The 23,725-nt window shown below is 43.9% G+C and overlaps 1 protein-coding gene across 5 annotated transcripts in view; it reads right to left on the reverse strand.

Moving 5' to 3' along the window:
* Positions 1 to 10,739: 10,739 nt before the first annotated feature.
* Positions 10,740 to 23,725, reverse strand: part of GAPVD1 (GTPase activating protein and VPS9 domains 1) — a 69,515-nt gene continuing 56,529 nt past the window's right edge. For 4 of the 5 annotated variants that reach the window (XM_061199933.1, XM_061199931.1, XM_061199932.1 and 1 more), the window contains 9 exons: positions 23,137 to 23,259; positions 21,783 to 21,912; positions 19,570 to 19,679; positions 18,717 to 18,876; positions 17,502 to 17,689; positions 16,797 to 17,010; positions 14,713 to 14,785; positions 13,244 to 13,441; positions 10,740 to 11,456 (listed from right to left, as the gene is read on the reverse strand). In XM_061199933.1, the coding sequence (XP_061055916.1) occupies positions 11,316 to 11,456; positions 13,244 to 13,441; positions 14,713 to 14,785; positions 16,797 to 17,010; positions 17,502 to 17,689; positions 18,717 to 18,876; positions 19,570 to 19,679; positions 21,783 to 21,912; positions 23,137 to 23,259 (1,337 nt within the window). In that variant the 3' untranslated portion in view covers positions 10,740 to 11,315. The remainder of the gene's footprint in view (positions 11,457 to 13,243; positions 13,442 to 14,712; positions 14,786 to 16,796; positions 17,011 to 17,501; positions 17,690 to 18,716; positions 18,877 to 19,569; positions 19,680 to 21,782; positions 21,913 to 23,136; positions 23,260 to 23,725) is intronic. The other variant, XM_061199929.1, reaches the window with a different exon arrangement.

The following is a 23,725-nucleotide window of genomic DNA, read 5'->3' on the forward strand; positions in this document are numbered from 1 at the left end:
AATTGGGGCTGCTTATCATGAGTTTTGCCGGCTTTCTGTGCTAACCACGTGGCTGGTGCTGAAATTCCAAATCCTAACATTTCCCTGCGTGGAGCTGGTGGGAAGGCCCTTCGGCACAGGTAGCCGTCTTGATTGCCTGCACATTTTCCAGCAAAGGGGTTTCCATTCATCTTCATCATGGGCTCAATCTGTGCGCAGAGAGGAGGCGGCTGCCCCGGTGGGTCCTCTCCACCCAGTCACCTGGAGGCTCTCTCTCATCTGTTCCTCTGCGTTCACAGGCACATTCATATTCCGCCTGCCCTGCTGCTTTCTCCGGGACCGCAAGGGATCTCCGGCAACAAAGCCCTCTCCCTCTGGGCCCTGCATGGGAGTCCAGGTGCCAGCCTATTACAACAAAGGAGGAAGAGAAGGTCACCCCTTCCTCTGAATGAAGTGAATCAGGAGGTAGAGACTGACTATCTTTGCCTTGGCCTTGAACACTAGGAAGTGGACCTGGGCCATGTAGGGGTGGGTGGGGAAGTGGGCCTTCCCTGCTCCCGAGATTCAAATTCTGTCCAACCTGCTGGTGCCCACTGGGTGCCAGCCTCCGTGCTGGGTACCGGGATGCCATAGGCGTCCAGCCCTGCCCTCAAGGGGCTCACACACACAAGGGGAAGTGCACACCAGGATCAGGATAATAATGCACCATCAGGGGCACCATCCTCTACAGTTTGCAAAGGTCCGTCCACTCCCGCTTTATATGATTCCCCCATAGTCCTACGAGAATGCTATTTTGCAAAGAAGCATAGTAGCTAAAAATAAGGACTCAGGAATCCTCTAGACCTGGATCAGATCTTGACTCTGCCATTTATTTTCTGTGTGGCTTTGGATGAGCCACTTTACCTCTCTGAGCCTCAGATTCCTCATCTGTAACATGGAGCTCATAATGTTACCCAGCTCACAGGTGAGGGTTCTGTGAGGAGACATGCGTAAATCACACAGCTCTGTGCCTGGCACCTGAAAACTGTCCCCAAACTCAAGGCATTCCTGTGACCAATAATACGTTCCCCCTCAGCAGCACCTCCCTGGAGAGTGGGGTGCAAGGACCCTCGCAGTTCTCAGCCCTGTGTCCGGCGAGGTGCTGGAGCCTGACAGAGCTGGGCTCAAGTCCTGCCTTGGTTACTCATTGACTATGTGACTCGGGGCTGCTGTCTCATCTGTAAAATGGGAATAATAACCTTGTCATTAGGTTGCTATAATAATGGTTATTATTTGCCCCAACAAGGGGTGGGCCAAGACAAACCTGGTATATTTGTGTGTCTAGAGCGGGGGACACGGGTGAGTCTTGGGGTCCACCTAGAGCTGTCCTAGTAAAGAGTTCAGTGAAAGGCCCGATTAAGGGGGGCTGGTTCGGGCTTCTGGGTCCAGGAGTCTGACGCCTCCTCCAGAGAGGCCTGAGAGGGGCCTTCACGCCACAGCCTTTGCCACCAATGGTTTGTACCTGTCCTTGTCCACAAGATGTCACCCAAGCAACAGCAAAGCAGGGGCCTCGAAACCGGCCAGTCCAGACGTCAACTCAGGGAACAGCAAGGTCCAGCCACAGCCCTCTCTCACCACCCCCGGAACCTCTGGGATGCCCCTGGGGAAGAACCCATGCTGCCCTGGGTTCAAATCCCAGGATTTCCTACTGAACATGGTACTGTTGCCCCCAGAGGACACCAGTTTGTAGACCCCACCTAAAGTAATAAATAAATAGGGATAATAATTAATCCTACTCCTTCACAGAGTAGGATTAACCCCTGCCTACGGAACAAAGAGGATGGGGAGGCAGTGCAAACAGACAACCACACGCGGCCTGATTCAGGGCTGCTGCCGCCGGGCTCCGCAGGGCACCTGGGATCCTCCATCCCCGCCCTGTGCTTCATAAGGGGTGGGGAGCAGACACCGGACAGGCGACAGTGTGGCACATCCTCGGTCCCCACCTGGCGCCGGGATCTGGACTGCTAAGAGGGGTAGGAAGGGCATGACCCCAGCCCCGGCTCCCCGGGGGCAGCCTGCGGCCCCAAGCGCAACACGGGACGCAGGAGGAACCGTCGAGGCCCCGCCAAGGGTCCTGCAGCCTCCAGACCTGCGGGCTGGCTGGAGCTGGACAACCCGGGCATCCTGGGTGGCCAGCCTGACCCCCCCCCCCCCATCTCCCCGCCGCCAGGGACTTGGCACCGCTGTGCCCGCACTTCGCTGGGTGCCGCGCTCCTTATCCAGCTCGGGTCTGAGCAGGCACCACCTCGGTGACCCGGCCTCTCCCACCGGGGATGCGTGGTCCCAGCAGAGCGGCGGCCCGCGGGAGCGGGCCCGGGCTGGACACACGCGCCAGCGGCGGGGAGGGGCTGCCGCGAGCCTGCACCCACCTCCAACTCCCCGGTGGAGATGGAGGGCTTGGGGCGCAGTGTCTTCTTCCCCGAGGACATGAAGAGCTCCCGGCCCCGGACCACATGAAGGTAGGGGAGGGAGAGCCCCTGTCCCGGCAGGGGCCGAATTGGGGAGGAAAAGAGAGTGGAATCCCGGATCCAAGGGCTACTGTCTGGTTTCTCACCCACCCCCATCTGCAGACGTTTGGGGACACCTGCCATTTGGGGTTGGACGTCCCCAAAGAGAGCACAGGCTCCAGAGAGAGCACTACGTGGTAGAGAAGTGGAGAGGGGATGAGCCTCCTTGGAGAGAACGGGAAGGATGGCGGCGTCTAGGGAGTCTTCCTCCCCAGGGAGCCATTGGAGGCTGGAGTAGAAGGTGGTTAGGGAGAGTGTTGAAAGCAGAGGAGTCAGCAAAGGCAGAGGCTCAGAGGCAGGCGTCGACCGGAAAAAAAAAAAAAAGCACAACGTGAGAGTTGTGAGTTAAGTTTTATTGGGGGCAAAATGAGGACCATAGCTCTGGAGACAGCATTTCAGATAGCTCTGAGAAACTGCTCCAAAGATGTAGGGGGGAAGGTCAGTATATGTGTGATTTTGGTGAAGGGGGAGCGCATGCAATCAAGCACATGTTTTTTGCAGAAGGTTTCCGCTAGTCTCATGAAGGTTACTACTAGTCACGAGGAGCAGACGTCACCAGGAAGGATTTTAGGGCTTTTCTAGATACGAGGAGATACAAGAATCGGGCTCATAAAATCATCTCCTGAAAATATCTAACTATCTGAAGACCTGTTCTGCCAGTTTTTTCCCAGAGCACAGAGTGCCTCATTCCTGACCTCCACCCTGAGCTCCTTTCAGGGGGTGTTGAAGGTCAGCAGCTGCAGCGGCTCATAATTTGATCCTTGTAGAGGTAGACGGCAAGTGCCAATTTGTAGGTGATGCAGGCAAAGCATGATTTACTTTGGGGTAAAGATGAGAGGTTTGAGGGGTAAGAGTGGAGCTGTAGGGGAAGAAGGGACAGAGGCATAAGGATGAAAAATCCAGATTGGAAACAAAATAGGAAGGAAAAGCTTTTGGGCAGAAGAGGAATCTGATCAGACTTGACTAACTCTAGGAGAAAGGGGTAAGGGTTGGGGGAAGGGAGGCATGGAAACCAGTCAGGGGGTCATTGTGATAATGGAGGTGAGAAAAAGCTGTGGTAGCGAGCACATTGGAGATGCTTCCTCAGTAGACTCTCCAGGGGGGTGTGAGTGATCCAGGGATTGGGGGCAGTGAGGAACCGGAGAAGCGGGATGGGGTAGGGCACTTAAGGATTGAAATATCCAAATCCAGAAGGGTACTGACAACTAAAAAGTCACTCGCCATCTGGTTCTATAAGGATTAGGTCACTAGCCACTGCAGTCGCTGACCTTCAGCACAGCCCTGAAAGGATTTCAGGGTGGAGATCAGGAATGAGGCACTCTGTGCTCTGGGAAAACTGGCAGAACAGGCCTTCAGGTAGTTTCAGGAGAAAAGTTTATGAACCCAATTTCTTGCATCTTCTCATACCTAGAAAAGCACTAAAATCATTGATGGAGACATTCGCTTCCCCTGACTAGCAGCAACCTTCTACCGAGATGTGTGCTTGATTGCACGTACCCCCTCCACCAAAATCAAATATATACTGACCTTGCCCTTACTCTTCAGAGCAGTTCCTCAGAGCTATTTGAGAGCTGTCTCCTTAGTAAGTCCCCAAACAAAACTGGACTCACAGCTCTCATGCTGTGTTTTTTTCAGTCAACAGTATAAAAGGGACGTTTCAGAAACTGTGTCACTGTTTTTATTATTCATGATCACAGCAGCAAAGACTTAAGCGCACAAGGGAACCTTTTAGTTAAAAACAGGTGGAGTGGTTTCTGTGCTCACAGGTGGTTCGTGTGTTCCTGGGATATCTTGAGGCAGAGCCAGTGCTGCCCCTCTGCTCTGCTGGCTGATGTCGGAGAGGAGTGCCACTCCAGGGTTACCCGGCCTGTGTTTTGTCACCCATAATACATCAGTCCTGATTCAAGTTCATTAAACCAGATTAGAAAGAAGCTTGGTGCCTAAATTTGTGTTCACTGGCTGGAGTCTCAAGTCCCTCCCTGAGTCAGCTCACTGGGCAGCCTCTTCCGTCGGGGCTTCCAAACACCCATGGTCCTTCTGGCAACTTCTGCAGTGTCACTGCAGTTTACTACGTCCCTCAGTTAAATGTTAGCATGGGAGAAATATTTCAAAACCATATATATGTGTGTGTGTGTATATATACACACACACACATTTACACGTGTGTGTATATATACATACACACACGTATACACGTACATATATGCATATACATATTCATACATCCATATGTATATGTACATATATACGTATATATTCACCAAGACTGGATGTCCAGGATCACTGAGGTAATAAAGCCCAACTCAGAAAAAGCCCTTCAAAGAGGTTTTCATTTGCCTTAGACCTGGTTAATGGCAGATCTAAGATTAGAACCGTCTTCAGGCCCCTGGACCTGGTGTTACAACCACACACCACTTGAAACCTGTGGCTTTCCAGTAAGTGGCAAGAGTGATCCAGAAAGGGAAAACACTTCTTTAGTCTCATTGGTGTGGCCCAGCTTTGCTGTGGAGGAGGTGTTTCTGGGCATCCCTGTGACACTGTGCTAGTAGGATGATGGCCTTAGCACCTCCCCTTCCTATCGCCTGTTATTTTCTTATGCACGCACCTTCTTCCAGTTTTCCTCCCCACCGGGCTGGCTCACTCCCAGCTTGCTACCCCTAAGCTGCGGCAGACTCAGCCTCAACTGTCACCATCACAGCCACAACAAGGAAAACAGGGATTGTTACTGATCAAAAAGTCAGCAGGCAAGAGGGAGGAGTTGGAACCCACATAGCGACTGAGGGGACCAGAAATAGGAGGGGGAAGCTCGCTGCTTACAGGTTCTCTCACTTTCAGCAGGGGGCAGGCCAGGCTGCCCTTTGGGGGCAAAAGTCCACTTGGAGGCCAGAGGCTGCTGGAACCAATGCTGTTATTTTACATGGGACACCACTTATGAATGGAAACTAAACACAACAGAAATGAAACAGCCATGTTAAAAGGTAAAACGAGGAAGATTAGACAAATAAGTTTTCATACAGAAATTTGAACACCAGGATTATCAGATGTTTAGCAGTTTGAGGTTTGGGAAAAAAACAGTTTTTACATAACCAGACAGATTATCAATACAGATAATATTTAGATTTAAGCAAATTAAAAAAAAAAAACTGTCATTACAGGATATGGACTGGATGCCAGGTCCTTTATGCTTTAAAAGGGACTTCCTCCCTCAGACCTCTTGGGGATGTGGAGCTAACTAAGCCTTTAGGAATTGAACACCTTTTTCACAGATCACAAATTTTAGTGAGCATCATAGTCAGAAGGAGAGTTTGCTAGGCACGCAGATTTTTTCCCCAGGCTTTTCTCCCAAAATTGATTCAATGGGCCTGGGGTGGGATAATGAGTTGGCAGTTTATCATCCCCAGGTGGACGGTGCAGGTGGTCCACTGGTCCGTACTTTGTGAAATGCTGACTCATGGTGCTCCTTAAACTTCCGTGAGAATAAGTCACCTAGAGTACTTGCTGAAAGATTCCCGTCCCATCCCCTACGGATTCTGATTTACCAACAAGAGTACCAGGTGATTCTCAACAGTGAAGTCTGGAAAACAATGGTTTCTAGAACTCCCTAGGGCACTTAATAATGGACCTGTTTTGGGTGCCACCCCCAAAGGTTATAATTCATTTGGTCAGAGTGAGTCAGATCAGATAGATCCCTTGACTGAACTCACCAGGAATTATTGATATGAAACATGAGCAGTTATGTATATTAACCAACAGCCTCGGTAACAAAAGTTTTGTCAAAACTACAAACTAGGAGGGCTAAGGAGAGCTGAAGTGAAATGTTCTATTTTAAAAAAATCACACTGGATACTCTTTTTTTCACAGGAGCATAAAATTTAATGTTTTTGGCCAGCAATATGCTGAATTCCTAGTTAACAGAGATAAGATTACCATGGTTTTCATGTTCACTGTCTACAGCAGGTTCAATGACTGGGAACTGAGAGCTTTTTCCATTTTAGCACAAAATGTGGAAGATTTTTCCTGGATCCCCACAACCAGAGATTTTCCAGCCTCTTCGATCAATTTTTTTAAAAGTCTATGTACTGCATTTTGATACCCTAAGAAGATGGAGTAGGATTCTTCTGGAATGAAATGACTGAAGCAAAAGCTTTTCAATGAATACTTCAGTCTCTAGGTAGAGGACACATTACAGCCAGGAGGAGCTTCCGACCTGATTTCACTTTCCAGCATCCTGACACGTATTACAGGCAGCACTGCAGGGACGCCTAGCTAAACACCATCACTAGCTCTGCATCCTCTGGGAAAAGCTGCAGAGCCACTTACTTAGAGCGTTGAGTGGGCACAAATATAACAAGAGTCCAGGTGACACAGGTAATTCCAAGTTGGCAAGAAAAGTTGAATTCTATTTTCAGTTCTAGGCAAGTCACAGTATGAATTTTAATACTGAACAGACTGAATGAAAACTGAGCCCTAATCCAATTTTTAAGTGTTCCCTTCCAAATGAAGTGCAATCAATATGGGGAAAGCGCTTTTCCACCAGCGAGTGGCGTGAGCTTGCCTCTGAGACAAGGGCTCCTTGGCTAACAGAAACTCCCCTCAGCTGAGATTAACAAAGCCTTCGGTGACTACCGTGATTAGAACTTCTGCGCTCAGAACTAAGGCTGATGAACAGCTACCAAATACAGGGGTCAGACGGGAACCGGGTTAAAGGAGTAAATGTTCACCATCTCTTTAGTAACTGCTGGATGATTCTAATTCCTTCCTGTACTGCACTTAACAAATACCCTTAGGTGTTCAGATGAAAAAGACAAGTGTGAATTCATGGAGAACATTAGTAATATCTGAGAAGTCAAAGAAATTTTCAGAAACGCTTCTGAATACAAAATAGATGATGGAAACATAAAACCCAATGAATTCAACTGCTCTCCCTTTTTAATCAATTTTACACAATGATATCATACATGAGTAATCACATTAGGAGACAGGATGGGTTTCCTGTACATATACAAGATGGTGCAAGCTCATTAACCGAGGCTTATATAAGGTTTTATCAGTTTTGAGAGGCAGTACAAAGCTTTTTAATACAGGTGAAGCACAAGAATACAGTAGACAAGACAGAATATCAACTCAGCAGAGGTGAATTCTTAAGGCGTGTGGCCCCTGCCCACACTGTCTGCCATTAACCAAGCGTAGAGGACTTCCTCTCTCGTGAAGTTAACCTGCGCTGAGCACAGGCCTGTAGGACACGTGGCTCCGTGGTGACCCCACAACTCGACCGCACCTACCTTGATGCTGAAGCAAACTGTATCTTCCTTTCTCCAAGTATTCTCAAGAGTAATAAAGCTATTCCCGGTCACCCTACTCCTTGGGTAACCTACACTCTAAAATATATTAAATGATTATTAATCTGGCAACATTCTCAAGCATTTTGGCATTCAAAATATCTCAAATATCTCATCGCTATTCATCTACTCACAGAAAATTCTTTGAGCTTCAGGACTGTTTCTGATTCCCACCCCCCCCGCCCCCCAAAGTATGGCAATTACACATAGAATAAACTTACTAGAGTTAAAAGAACTAAAAAGAGGCAGACTTTTCCTTAAGAAATAAAGCAGGAATGGGGAGGGAAGAGAAAGTCTAGGACACACATAAATGGAGGAAGCTGAGTCCACTAACGTTTCTATCACTGCTACGCAATCCATTAACAATTTTGAGCAAGTGTGTTCCTACTTTCCTTTTTCACACTCAATCTCATCAGAGAGAGGAAGTGTTACAACAACTTCACAACATTGACCTTCACTTGGCCCATGGAATTCCCATGGTAGGCAATGGGGAAACGGTGCCGAATGGCACGCAGTCAGCTACAGCTTCTCGTGGCCAGAATGCGGCCTCCTCACGGTCTGGCGCGGGTTTTTGTTCTCTCACTTATGCATCTCAGGAACATGTATGTTGAAAGTCTACATTAAAGGCTTCCAGGACACAACAGGGAAAGAAAAACCATGCATCACATCCACATCTATTTTCGATCCTTCACAAAGCCTAATCCTCTTACAGCAATTTCATATCTGTATAAAAAAGGCTTTCCTAAGCAGGTTTTTAAAAAGAAAAGCAGGAGAAATCAGTAACTGTGGCTGAGATTTGACCTAAAGTAGAGAAAGAAAACAAAATGTTTACTAGATTTAAAAAATAATAATTTTACAAGGACAATCGTCAATCTGTATTTCTATTACTTGTCTCCAGAAGCAGAGTATTAATACAAAATATAAACTGATTTTTCATTAGACAATTCCACAAGATTTCAGTGAACATTTAACATTTATTACCTTTGTAAATTCCATGTAATAATCGGTGGCTACCGAATGTTTCCTATATGTGATTTTATACTTTTGCACAATCCTTCATATAAACTATGTACTGGGAGGAAGTGTGATAAGAAACATCTAAAGAACAACTATTCCTCTTTCCTGAAAGAGCAAAATCAAATTACTCCCTATCTCACACCCCACCACTGCCATGCAGACAGTTACCAATTCCTAAACTCAGAAATCAACACTATAATAAACGCTGTCGTGAAATTAAACCAGCAATGGTCAATGCTGAAGTGGTCCTTACTCCTGACAGGTTTCCAGAGGAAAACAGCTTAGAGAGCTGGGCTATGCTTCTCTGCCACCACCAGCCTCAGGTGTAACTCTGATGCCAAATCCCTGGAGTCCTACCCTCACCACTGTCTCAAGCACTGCAGAGCCCAATCTCCTGCCTCCACAAGATACAAACCCACCACCCCAAACTCACCACCTTCTCCGTCACAGGAAAGAGCCCTGTGCAATGTCCACATCTTCATATTTATTTCCACAGTGACAACATGGACTAGATTTAGTAACCATCATGGGGGAGAGAAATCTCTCATTGACCTATGAGTTAAATCCCAAAACAATGAATTTCAACTATTCCAAGTCTTCTATTGACTTAACATTTATTGAATCAAATGCTAAACTCCCCCTAGGCCTTAGAAATCGTGATAGACAGTTTGTTTGTCTTGTAAAGTATTTATGATGGGATTTGACTTCTAAGACCTGGACAAGCTTGACAGTTACAGCCCATGAAGCACACGAGTCTGTACACAGATTTCTTAATCCAACATTCAGAGGACATTTTTTTAGTACTACTTTAATTTTGATCTCCCCCTAAAAGGCAGAAACCACATCCCACACTCCTATGCAACTTGTTATCTCGGCATTTTAGAATAAAGGAACAAGAGGTCGAGGCATAAAGAAAACCCAGCTTCTCTAGGAACAATGGAGCACAGAGTTCCTGGAGAGAGGGAGGAGACAGCCTCTGTACTCATCTGCTCGAGGCTGTTGGTCACAGTTCCCTTAAAAATGCCTGGAAATGCTGCCAGCAACAAGAGACTCAAAGTTCCCTCAAAGGGACCAAGTTTTATAAAAGAAGCTAAACGTGTTTAGGAAACATAAAAAGTGAAACCAGTCAGTGATGACCTATGTATAAGACTTGTGCTTGATGCTTTGGTGGGCTTCCTTGGCCAGTTTCTCAGACACCAAAACCCATTCCTGATTAATTATCAACATACAATCAAACCAAAATACAGAAACACATACTTTTGTTCAGAAGAGGGAAACAAAGGCACAGAAACCTGCCAAAATAGATTTTTTTCCCATAAGAATAATATGGTTGATTAAAATAGTTTATCACTAGTAAAACTTGTATCACTAGAGCGGACAATACAAATTAGTTTTTAATAAAATGACATTCACTGAATTCCTGGTATGTGCATTCAATGTGAATCATCATCAAAAATATATTACAGGTAAAGGTTTGTAAGGAGTTCTGTTTGGGGTTTCTACACTATATTTAGCATTTCAGATGAGAAGTACCACAAGAACGTATTAGATATCTACTGTTCCTTTCCATGTAATGTATGGCAATTAAAGAGTCTATCTCCTACTGCGGGCTCAAAGACATCCATGGTGAGAAATGCCTAAGTGATGTACTCAGTGATTTCTATACCCTTCATCAAAGGCAGCCCTGTGCATCAAATTCCACACCTAGAAAGTTCAATAAACTGTATTACACTTTAATAAATACTTCTGTGTATTTGTTCGCCTTTTGCTTTTAAGCTCAGCTTAAATTTTGTCAAGGAAACCATTTTACAAGAGGGTACATGACAACCTACTATCAGCAATATTCCTTGTTTATTAGAATCTGAAGATGTCCATATTACATCAAATATAAATATATATTATATTTACATTTCCTTCTTAGCTTTTCAATTTAGGTGAGTATATTTATAGATAATGCCACTAATGTCACCACTATTATAATCCTCAGTGCAACTGGTATTTTCCTTCCATTAGATGCATATAAGATTAGACAGCATCTTAAAAGAGGTGTACTATTCTCTCTCTCTCTTTTTTTTTTTTTTAATGAAAAGAAAGAATGGGTATCCATAAATGGAAATCTAGGAATTTTCTAGGAGATTCTGTTTTTTCAGTATTTCAAAATACCTGAAAAATGTGGTCCCTTTTTGCAGTACTAGTCTCTACTTGGGGACAAGAAATTAATGAAATATGCAACTCAGAAAGGAAAAGAGCCCAAAGAAAAGAGAACCTGCTTGTTAGCTCATTAATCTGTTTAGTAAAGATCTGTTTTAAAAGGTCTCAACACTGTACAATATTATACAAAAACAATCTTCAGCCTTCAAAGCAGCTGGTACATTTTCTAAGAGATCCATATGCCCCCCTAACAGTCTGCTGCCTTGGTGGGCCTTGGTCTTGGTTACTTTCGGTCATCGATAGTCTTAATGAATTCAACTGCTGCTGTGAACTGCATCCACCAATAAGACTCCTCTCCAGACAGACAGCTGGCATAAAAGCTACTGATGTACTGAACAGTGGACAGCAAACAGGGTGGATTTGCCTAGAGAAGTGAAAAATAAAAAAGAGTCAATTACTCAGCTGTATAGCTCTGCAAATATCATTTACGGTAACATCTTCAAATGTTTTTCTGTGGAGAGAGATACCAGTCTTTTTTCCATGCTTCCACTGCAGGGGGCGCATGTTCGATCCCTGGTTAGGGAACTAAGATCCCACATCCCACATGCTGCACGGCGCAGCCAAAAAAAAAAAAAAAGAGAGAGAGAGATACCAGTCTTTTTGAAAATAATCCCCCAAATCCTTTCTGGAACTAATTTGTAAACCCTAGCTACTATGAGTAGCAACAGTATTGGAAAGGCTACTCAGGTTCTAATCCTAGCTGAACTATCTAGAGCTGTCTATCCTAACAAAGCACTTGACCTCCCTGGTCCTTAAAGAGGCTGAACTAATCCCAGTGGATTTACTCAACATCCCAGGATTTCAGAATGTTAGATAAGGAAAGAAATGCTGTAGGCAAATTGAGTTATATCTGGTTAGTTAAGTCCAGATAGAGTCAGCCGTGAAAAAAAAAACTAAAAAAGAGAGTATGTCCTCTGTTGCAAGAGGTAACACAGAACATTTCCTGCTTTTTCACCTTCATGTGGAGAGAAAGGACACAGGTGTGTTAAGTTAGGAGGACAGGCTAAGCCCTGCTCCTTCAAAGGAGCTTAAACTGGCTCTGCGTAGAGACTAAACACATCACCTGTGGAAGAGAGAGGAGCAATGGGCAACAGGAAAAGTTATGAAGGCTGATCACACACTGATCCTACAGGTTCTGACTCTGAGCTAAGAGCTCAGGTTGCAGAAATACTGCAAACATTAAGAATTAGTAAGCTATATGTCAAATATACTTTAGACATCAACAGAGGGCTGAGCTGACTGGAACACATGGGTGATGCAGTTATTTGGTGGTTGTGTGCACCCAAACCATATGGTTCCCCACCCCCCGACCAAAATGTTCAAAATAAACCGTTTAAATGATGAAACTTTAAAGTCAAAAAAGGAAAAGAAATGTCAGTACTTTTAAAAATAATATGGTACAATTACAAAATATGAGGCTAAAAGAGGAGAAAGATGATTGGTAAATGTAGTAGTTTATGTGATAAGTACTATGAAGAATTCAATGAGAAAGAAGATGGTAAAAACATGATCGGGACTTCCCTGGTGGCGCAGTGGTTAAGAATCTGCTTGCCAATGCAGGGGACAAGGGCTCGAGCCCTGGTCTGGGAAGATCCCATATGCCTCGGAGCAACTAAGCCTGCACGCCTATAGCCCGTGCTCCGCAACAAGAGAAGCCACAGCAATGAGAAGCCCGCGCTCCGCAACAAAGAGTAGCCCCCGCTCAACACAACTAGGGAAAGCCCACGTGCAGCAACAAAAACCCAACACAGCCAAAAACAAATAAATAAATTTATTAAAAAAAAAAAACAAAAACCAAACATGATAAAAAGAACTTGCCCTCATTCATTCATTTATTCATTCATTCAGTAATTACCTACTGAGTTCCAACCAAGACCTTCAGGCACTGCTTTAAAAGCTGAAAATGTTCTAGGAATCTAGTCCTCCCTTCCTTTCTTTTGAAAATCCTAACTTCTGGACAGAACAAAACTTGACATTAGATACTTCCTTTCTGGGTAACACAGAGCTTGAAACTTGTAAAAGAGCCAAAGTCTCTAACATCTGGTGACATCTGCACCACCTGACTCAGGACACCACATAAACTCTTCTCACTAATGGTAGGGACCATTAGTCTCACTAATGGTAGGGACCATTAGTGATAAAGGGACCCACCTTTATCAACACAAAAACCAAAACAGGGACGAAGTCATCGGCTCCTGGGACGGAGTCCTCGTTGGCCAGGCTCAGCAGGTTCATGATCGTGGAGCACATTCTCAGGATGCACTGCACTTTGTCCCGGGGCGTCTTGTAAGCACTTATTGTCCTGATTTCTGACTGTGCAGATGGCCACGGTGCCTCCCGAAGATAAACCTAAGTGAGACAACACAGAGACAGTCAGACAGATCTTGGATCAAACGGCAACTACGTGCAGCGACCAGAGCAACCTCCACGTCAGGAGGCCGAAGGGTAAGGTTGTTGCCTCTCCCTTTTTCCAGTAAAACCAAATTGCGATTCCTCCCCGTCCTCCCGCTTAGGATTGAAGTTTAACTTTTAAACTTTTAAATTATTTGCTTTGCATTTTAAAATAAAACCACCCAGGGGAATTCCCTGGCAGTCCATTGGTTAGGACTCTGTGCTCTCACTGCCACGGGCCTGGGTTTGATCCCTGGTTGGGGAACTAAGATCCCGCAAGCCCCGGGTGTGGCCCCCCACAAAAAAACCACCCAGATATATATTAATAGAGGCATATGATAACACAGAACCTAGAACTCATAAAATTTCAAACAATTATCTTTCTTAAAGAGCTAGAATGGAACTTATCTCTGTATTGTAGCTGATTCTAAAAGCACAAACAAGCTACTTTTAAGATACTTTAAAAATTAATATGTACCTTTGTTGCAGTAGTTCTAGAAATCGAAGATAATTAAAAATTGTATGCCAATTTATGTTTGGATTTTATTATTATTATTTTTTGGCCACGCCATGCGGCATGCAGGATTTTAGTTCCCCGACCAGGGATGAACCCGTGCCCCCTGCATTGGGAGCACAGAGTCTTAACCACTGGACTTCCAGGGAAGTCCCCTTAATGTTTGGATTTTAATAAAACAACCAGAAAACTCGTATACCTAAAATGTTCCTATTTTCAGATTTTGTAAGAGTTGTATGACAGATAAAAACGCTAATATCAGTAACCAAAAGGTAATTTTGAGGTCACATTCAGATTCAATTCCCTCTCCTGGACAGTAGTTTTCACACTCTTTGAAGTACCACTGGATCCCTTCTTCATATGGGACCTTCCTGCAGAAACGTGCCTATAAAAGCATCAGTGCAGAGCACTGCTGCCCCAGGAGGAGCAGAGCTCTGGACAGGAAGCCCCGCCTGCAGCGGCTGGCGTCAGGGCAGTGGCTCCTCCACGCTGGCCCTCCCTCCTCTCCACTACTAAGGTCCCTTCCCATGCCAGGGGATTTTAATCCGTGGAAGGACCTTTGAGAACTTTACAGTTAGGCCAAATTGTATCTAGTGCAAGTGGTGTTGTACAACTTATTACATCCTGCTTCTTTGAAAAACTGGTAACATGCACATGGTATACCAAGCAATTTTTAATTAAATAATACCACCCACACTATATAAACCTGTATTACCTCTGGTATCTGAAGAGCTCTGTGATTTGCAGTCACTACTTTAGACAATCTCTGAATATGTTCATGAAGAACTCTGAAAACCCCAAAAAATACATAAGTAAATATGTATTTCAGAAAATAAGGTACACAGATAGTCATAATTGATTTTTTTCAAAACATTTAAAACGTTTTAGACTTACTTCTAGATACAGATTACAAATACAGTTGAGACTATCTCTTAGCTATAAGTACTCTGTCTTGTCAAAAAAAAAATCTCATATTTAGGATCTGCTTAGAAATGCTGAGTGAGCCAAGGGGATGCAGGGAGAAGAGTAGAGAAGCCCTCCTTTCCCGGACTAGGAAGGACAGCATTCCAAGGGAGAAAGCAGAGGAGCCCTTAGCCTAGAAGCTAACTGGACAACTAATTGGTAAATAGGCTGAGAGGAAGTAGAGGGCTCAGGGGTCAGAAACCAAAGATCAGAGACGCTTAGACAAGAGAAGGGACTCTGAGGACACTCCACCTCTCATTTCAGAGATGACAATAACTAGGCTTAAAAAGGAGAAGGACTTGCCTAAGGCCACACAGTGGTTAGGAGCAGAGGCTAAACCCAGCTTTCCTGACTTCGAGTGTTCTTTCCAGAACACAGGATTAGCTCTCTACTCTACAAACCCACAGAAACACCACGGAAGAGAGGGTAGGAAGAACCTGCTTCAAAGGTGCTCTTTGCAGTAAGTACAGTTTGAATGTCCCCATTCCTCATCCCACTATGGAAGCCAAAAACTGGTGCTCTGGAAAGAAAACAGGGCCCATTTGGCAAATTCCACACAGAAACCTGGGGAGGGGTAAAAAGCCTCTGAGACTATGAACAAGCGAGAGAGGCAGGTTGGAACAAGCCTAACCCACCCACAGGAAAGTGAACTTTCTCAAATATACATACAATATCGTAAAATTTCCATGAAAAAAAAAATCTTACGGAAACCACCAATGCCCCACCATGAGGTCCTATTACATGGGCCCTTGAGAGTCACCCAGAGAGCCAATGTCACTGCTGGGGGGCACTGTGGCCATCTCAACATGCTTGGGGCAGAAACAGCATCATAAAGCAGTGGTCAAGAAAGTGCAGAAGAGGAAAAAAAAGATGCTAAGTCATCCATAGCCTCACTACCCCAAAATAACCACTGTTATCATTCCAGATATTTTTTTTCAAGATTAATTTTTTTAGGCTTACTTTTAAAAATAGGCTTTATTGAGATATAATTCATATACCATGCAATTTCAGATATTTTGATTTTCAAATATATAACTTTTCATTCCAAACATATCATAAGCATATATTGTAACAGAAGTCGCGCACTGTGCTTGACGCCCCGATGGAGTGATGAGTAAAAGCATTACGCTCCTGCTCTCACGGAGGCAACAATCCAGTGGGGGACACAGGCATTCATCCAACGATCACACAAACCAGTGGTCAGGAACAGGGGCGATTCTGCCCCCAGGGGACATCTGGCAATGTCTGGAGACACTCCTGGTTCTCACACCTGGCAGGGTACTACTGGCCTGTAGCATGTAGAGGCCAGGGATGCTGCTAAATGTCCTATAATGCACAGGACAGCCTCCCACTTCAAAGAATTATCTGGCCCAAAATGTCAGTAGTGCCAGCTTGAGAAACCATGCCTCCAACAAATGTAAAACTGCAACTGTGGCAAGTGCTAAAGAAAGGTATCCAGGCCTGAGGGACCGCTGACAGGGCATTTAACCTAGTCAGAAAGGCCAGGAAACGTTTCCCCGAGGAAGTGATGTCTGAGTAAAGATCTGAAGGGTAAGAGTAGATAGAAGAAAGAAGGGAAGAACAGCTGAGGCAGAGTAAACAGCAGTGCCTTCTACAAAGGCTAATTTATACACCCTCCAGCCTGATTCCCCACATCTCTGAAAACAGAGCATTTTCATTCTTTCTGATAACTCTGATAGGTGAAAAAAGGTAACATGCATTTTTTCCTTTACTACTCAGATACTAAGTCTCACGTATAGCTTGTCTAAAATAATGGGGTTGGCTGGTATATTCCTACTTAGTCCAACACAGGCCGTTACACTTAGAAGCACTCACTGGTCACGGAGTATGTCCCCGTCCTGATTAGGGTAGAAGGCAAGTTTGAAGATCCGATTCATCACACTTCGCTCAATGGCGAGCTGAGCATCCTGAAGCTGCTCCTCACTCGCATTCTGCCATATGACATCCTGGGCCATGGCGCCATAAAGGAACTGCAGAAAATCTTCCACCTGAGCAGTTTTATCATCAGCTGCTGTGAGCTTCTGAAAGTCTCCAATGCAAAATAATAATTTTTAAAATACAGTATTTGAATAATTTCAAATAGGAAATTATTAGAATTCATTTTAATCCACTAGCTATGCAGATACCATGCTCTTAAAGCCAAAAGTATCTGGGCATGGTTTATTTTGGGAGAAAATGTAGCCAAATCATTAAAAACAGGAGAACGGTAAGAAATATGTAGACGTTTAAGAACAAGAGGTTTGTTACAAAAAGATATGCTTTGTTTTTTAAAAAAAAGAAAAAAGAAAAATTGTGTGGATCCCAAACTTTGTAATTCTCCCAACTTTTTAATAAACTATAGATATTCAATCCAGGATAAACATGGAATTTATTGGTTTGACATCAAGGTTTAATAACTAAGAAATAATTGCTACTTTAAGGAACTGCTCTTCGACAGGTAGGTACTCAAAAAAAGCAGCAAAATAAAAATTCCCAAATCTTCCCAATAACATACAGCTTAACCTAAAGGTCTCTAGTTACCTTGAATGAATTCCCTGATCTTCTTTTCTTTGCTCTCAAGCAGCAACCTCACACAGACAGTGGTGAAGTATCGATTGGCCACCTCTTTGTCCCGCAAAACCCTTTGTAGTAGCCTTTCCAGGTGAGCCTGCGTGGTCTGCAGTCCTTGTCGACAACGAGTGAGGTAAGCAATATAGGGGGCCCTTTTCCTAAAAGGAAATATGCTCTGCAGGACATCAGACATACATGGTGCACACTTTCTTTGGAGACTAAGAGTCCTGATTTTTCCTTAAATGAAAAAACTACTTCGAAGACTTTGGTTTTACAAATTAGCATGTCAGGCTGCAGACAACCATCCTGAGGACTAATTATGCTCCAGATCAAGAAAAGAACCAGATGCAAGGATGTAATGTACAGCACAGGGAATAGAACCAATGTTTTATAACAACTTTAAATGGAGTATAATCTGTAAAAAAAAGCGAATCACTATGTTGTACACCTGAAACTAATATAACATTGTAAATCAACTACAATTTAAAAAAAAGAGAAAGAAACAGAACTATTCTGCATGTGTGTCAAGAAAATCATCTACTGGGCTGAACACTTAGCCCCCTAATTCCCTAAACATTACTAAGTTCCTTTGCATCGTTGGTCTGTTATTTTGGAGCAGTCTCCATGCTGGTAGAACCTCATACTTAACAGGAAGTTGATTGCTACAATGACTAAAATAACCACAAAATACAGGTTGATATACTGCTAGATCATTAAACATACCACTAATTATTTGCTTATAGTCTATAAACGTAGCAATCATTAGAGCACCCATTCCCTAAGCCTCTTTACTTCCTAAGCTTCTCAACTACGTTTTAATGTCAGCAAGGGACTGGCAACAGACAAAGGGTAGTGATTCCAAGACCTACACCTGCTTCCCTGGTCCAAGGAAGCAGTCTTTTCTATCCCTCTGAAAAAGGGAAATGATATCCTAGTTATCCTGGCGCCCCCTCCGCTAAAGGTGGGGCAAAGCTGAAGTAAACTGCGCTCTGTTAGGAAGAGCTGCTCATTTATAACTACATTTCCAGACTAAATATCCAAATGTATTCCTTGGAAATCTACATCCAGGTAAACATAGCCAAGCACTTTGTGGTGAGCCTCGATTCATTTCTGAAACAAGGACCGAGAAGAAAATACTTGCAGCTGAAAAGAGGTGTATAAGTGAAACATGTGGGGTATAATTACCTATAGTCCTCGGCGATAGAAGCCAGTAGTTTCCTACAAGTCCTGTTATCAAAGCGGCACACACAACGCATTGTTTCTTGAAGTTGAGCCATTAAGTTTTTATCTTGTAAATTAATTGCTTCAGCTATTTGAACTTTTAGGAAGCAGACAATTTCATTGTCTAAATAAAAAAATAAAAATTCTGTTATTGTTGAGAATTTCCATAGGCTTTTCATAAGCTGAAGGTCATCCCTCAGCCTTTGGGATGTCAATTATGCTTGTATCAGTAGAACTAAGCAGTATCAATCAGAGAACATTTTAATGAGCCATCAGTAATAAAAGTGCCCTTAACTGATAGCTAATATAAATGTATTACATTGAACTGTACAGAACTGCTGTAGAGTTTATTTTTTTATTTTTATTTTTTTAATAAATTTATTTGTTTTATTTCTTTATTTTTGGCTATGTTGGGTCTTCGTTGCTGCGTGCGGGCTTTTTCTAGTTGTGGTGAGCAGGGGCTACTCCTCATTGCGGTGCTAGGGCTTCTCATTGTGGTGGCTTCTCTTGTTGTGGAGCATGGGCTCTAGGTGCGCGGACTTCAGTAGTTGTGGCTCACGGACTCAGTAGTTGTGGCTCGTGGGCTCTAGAGCGCAGGCTTGGTAGTTGTGGCACACGGGCTTAGTTGCTCCGTGGCATGGGGGATCTTCCCGGACCAGGGCTTGAACCCGTGTCCCCTGCATTGGCAGGCGGATTCTTAACCACTGCGCCACCAGGGAAGCCCTGCTGTATAGTTTAAATACAGTTGAATACTGGCAATTTCATATGGTTCAACGTATAAATATAGGAAAAAATAAACTATCAGGCAGCAACTTACCTTCTGGGTCTGTATGGTCTGGTAAACCATTCCTTGTTGAATGGGTTAGCACTGGGAAAGCAACAGAATCCGCAGAACAAAGAGCAAGCCTCAGTTTCTTTTTTGCATCTCTGAAGAATGAATTGAAGATACATTAATTTCTTTGTCCACATATGGTCATAATTTATGAACTATTATCATATTTACTATACAAATCAATAGCCTACCACGTCAGGACTCAAATGTTTCAAGTGGTCATAAATAAAAGATAATTTTCAACTTACTGACACCTCACTTAAGGAGTGGGCTTTCTAGTTACCTGAGGAGCAAGGCTGCAAAAGTGCTCTGGGCAAGGACCATTCGGTAAAGTCACCAGAATCAAACAAATCCTTTTTGACCTTCCAACATACGCTGAGTTCTATGCTAAGCACTACGAGGAGAGTCAAAGCTGGATTACGCCCGAGCTGGGAGGGAATCAGCAAAAGTCATCATATCCATCTCACCACCCACACTTAGGAAGCCTTCTACCACATCTCTTGAGAAGTGTTGATCCTGCCACAAGACGAGCTGACCCCCGACAAGAAGCTCCTTCTGTTGCCTTGCTGCTTGAAACTTTGTGTTGAGCCAAAACCTGCTTCTTTTCAACTTCCGCCACTGAACCACCTGCCACCACCAGGCAGAGCACCCTTCAGTAACGCGTCACCCTCCACAACAGGGCAGCCCTTCATACTGGGAGGGGAATGTAGGGCGTGGACCAGAGCTCCTTCAGAGCGTCCAAGGCTGCCATCCAAAAAAAGGAGTCAAAACACCTCCGAGAACAAGCCAGAGTTTGCTCCTCCTGCAGGATTATCACTTGTCCACCTCATCTGACTAGTTCTGAGTCCTTCCTTATTGGTTTGTTTCCTCTAAAACGAGTAACTTACAAATCAACCCAAACAAATGTAATATTTGCCTACTTTGCAGAGACTCCGAATCTATATAACAGTAAAGTCGTGGCTGGAAAATAAAAATTTAAATCTTTAAAAATTGTGAATCACTGTGTTGTACCCCTAAAACTTATATAATATTATATATCAACTATACCTCAATAAAAGTAAATAAATAAAATAAAATGATATGCTGCTTAGAGTCTCTTTAAATTAACTGGGGGAGGAGGTAAACATGAAACAATATGGGCCACGTATTAGTAACTGTTAAATCTGGGTAACAGGCACATCACTGTACTCTTCCATTTTTGTACATACTTGAAAATTTCTAAAATAAAAAGTTTAAAAACAGAGAGAGAAAGACAGAGGCAAAGTCAGAGATAAAAACAGAGAGAAGGATGGATGATCAGTGCTTTAAAAGTGATAATCCGTGTCTGGAAAAACACAGGTTCCCTATGAAACAAAAGCAAATTTTTCAGGCTCCTAAAGTCATTTTCTTTCTCAAGCCCTGTTAGAAATGGAGAGACCTACCCAGGTAATGAGGAGAATGACAAACTGGGAGGGCTCCAGTAGGCTTACTGGGGACAGTGGGTCATTCAACAACTCTGCAGCGGACCCTCCTTCTACCTCAGTCCTGCCCTAGCACCTCTCACACACAGAGCTGAGAATTCTACACAGGCACAGGCACTGCCACTGTTCCATTTAAATTACTCATGTGGGGTTTCCCTGGTGGCACAGTGGTTAAGAATCCGCCTGCCAATGCAGGAGACACGGGTTCAAGCCCTGGTCCGGGAAGATCCCACATGCCGCAGAGCAACTAAGCCCGTGCGCCACAACTACTGAGCCTGCACTCTAGAGCCCTCGAGCCACAACTACTGAGGCCCGCATGCCACAGCTACTGAAGCCCGTGAGCCTAGAGCCTGTGCTCCGCAACAAGAGAAGCCGCCGCAATGAGAAGCCCGTGCACCGCAACGAAGAGTAGCCCCCACTCGCCGCAACTAGAGAAAGCCCACGCGCAGCAACAAAGACCCAACGCAGCCATAAATAAATAAATAAAATAAATAAATTACTTATGTGGCCCCTGTGAGCATATGAGGTTTTCTTGTTTTTGTTTTCAATCCCTAAATTAAAGCCTTTGATGTATGACATCCACAAGGGAAGCAAAGTCTTCTCAGTGAATAGTATTTCATTCTTACCTCTCTGCTTTACACACTTATTAAGTGACTCAATGAAACACCTGACTTGAAGTGACTGCAATGGTGATGAAAAGTTCAAACCCAAAGGTCCTAAATCCTATAAAAGAAATACCTGTAAGAGAAAGCTGAATCCTGAGGGTGGGCGGCTTGGCTCGCAGAATCTGGGAGATCGTCAGCTGAGATGTTTTGCAGGGTTTCGTCACGAGGCGAATCGTGTGCACTTTCACCATCACCCATAACTTCTAAACAAAACCCAGCCCCCCCAAAAGGATAAGCAGGTTAATCTGGAACATTCTGGCACTGGTAGGTATTCAGAGCAACTCAACAATAAATTAACTTGTGCCTTCCAACAAGAGTTCTTTGAAAGAAAAAGGAAAAAAGGAACTTCAAACACTTAAATAAATTATTGATAGCAATGATAATATATCAAGAGAGCAGTTGTTGAAAACAGTTTTACTTCTTATCTGAATCCTAATCTAAAACAATGAAAGTCTTTATTAACTTAATAAAGATAATACTCTGTAATCACGATTACTGAACCACAGAACTAAAAGGGGCCTCAAAAATCATTTCACATAACACCCTCATTTTACAGACATGGAATCTTGCCCAGTCAGACAACAGCTGGCTGTGAACCCCTTGGCCAGGCCGCACTGAGGTCTCCGGTCCTCATTACCAGGGCTGCTCTCACTGCCTGAGAATGAGCTGGGTACGAACTCACAAATGCAGCCAGCACAGACCTGTGGTTCCCACAGTTGTTTTTATGTTTTTAATTAATCAATTTAGTTAATACATGCATGTATAAAATCAAAAGAAATAAAAGTTCCCTAGTGTAATAAAGATACTGTGTCTATGTAGAAAAAATATCTTTATTCTTAGGAGATAGTTTCAAATGCCTCAGGAAAAAAAAATATACAGAAAATGTGGCAAAATGTTAACAACTGATAAGTCTAGGTAGATGGAATATAGAACTTCACTGTACTATTCCTTCAACTTCTTTGTTATTTTAAAACTTTTCAAAAACCAACAAAAAAGTGTAGGATGGGACTTCCCTGGTCGTCCAGTGGGTAAGACTCCGGGAGGCCAGATTCGATCCCTGGTTGGGGAACTAGATCCCGCATGCTGCAACTAAGAGTCCGCATGCCGCAACTAAGAAGTCCACGTGCCGCAACAAAGATCCCTCGTGCCGCGACTAAGACCCGGCACAACCAAAATAAATATAAATTAAAAAGAAAAAAAATGTAGGAAGTTCTCCTCTCAGGCTCCCTATGAGTCCCCCCCTGAGTCAACTCATGTTACCAGTATATCAGAGATTCTTCCAGAGACACTCTAATTTATCTTGGGAACTGTACCATATTTTTCTGACAACTCTTCAAAAGTAGCTATTACAAGGTTACCTTTAATTCGGACCACCTTTATCACTGTGATACGAAAGTTACTATTCCATTCTTTATCGTGATTATCACCTGCACTTTCGTAGTTTGCCAGTGCTCCTTCACTGGGACTGGTTCGTTTAATGGCATTCCTGTATTTGTCCAGAATATCCTCAGCAACCTGAGCTTGTGCACTGAGTCTAGGGCTCGGGTCATCTGCAGGGGAAAGGAGAGGGAGAGGATTAGGTCCCCTTGGTTTGCACCCACTCTGATGTTAGTACGACACCAGTAGCATAATCCCCAAGGCGGATTAGGAGGTAAGACTTAAAAGAGCACATATCTCAGTGTTATAAGAGGCACCGTGCAGCCGCCTACTCATCCCATTTCCAGGTCTGAGAGCCTCGCCAAAGCGCGAAATTGGGAGGATTACTCCACTTTCTCATCATCGCCAGAATTCTGCATGACAGTGTCAAAAAGTTCAGTGCAGACTGAATGGATGATGGGTTTCTAAAGTGTTTACACTCAAATCACTGTTATTATCAATTCATGCTACCAGGACTTCCAACACTGCACTTTTATATGCAGACTTCATTTATTCAGACATCTCTGTGCTGAAGGAGGAAAAAAAGTACTCAAACTTCAAATTAAACGCTTTTAAATAATACTTTTAAAATGTCTTCCT

The sequence above is a fragment of the Eubalaena glacialis genome, chromosome 9 (assembly GCF_028564815.1).
Source record: "Eubalaena glacialis isolate mEubGla1 chromosome 9, mEubGla1.1.hap2.+ XY, whole genome shotgun sequence".
Lineage (NCBI taxonomy): Eukaryota > Metazoa > Chordata > Mammalia > Artiodactyla > Balaenidae > Eubalaena > Eubalaena glacialis.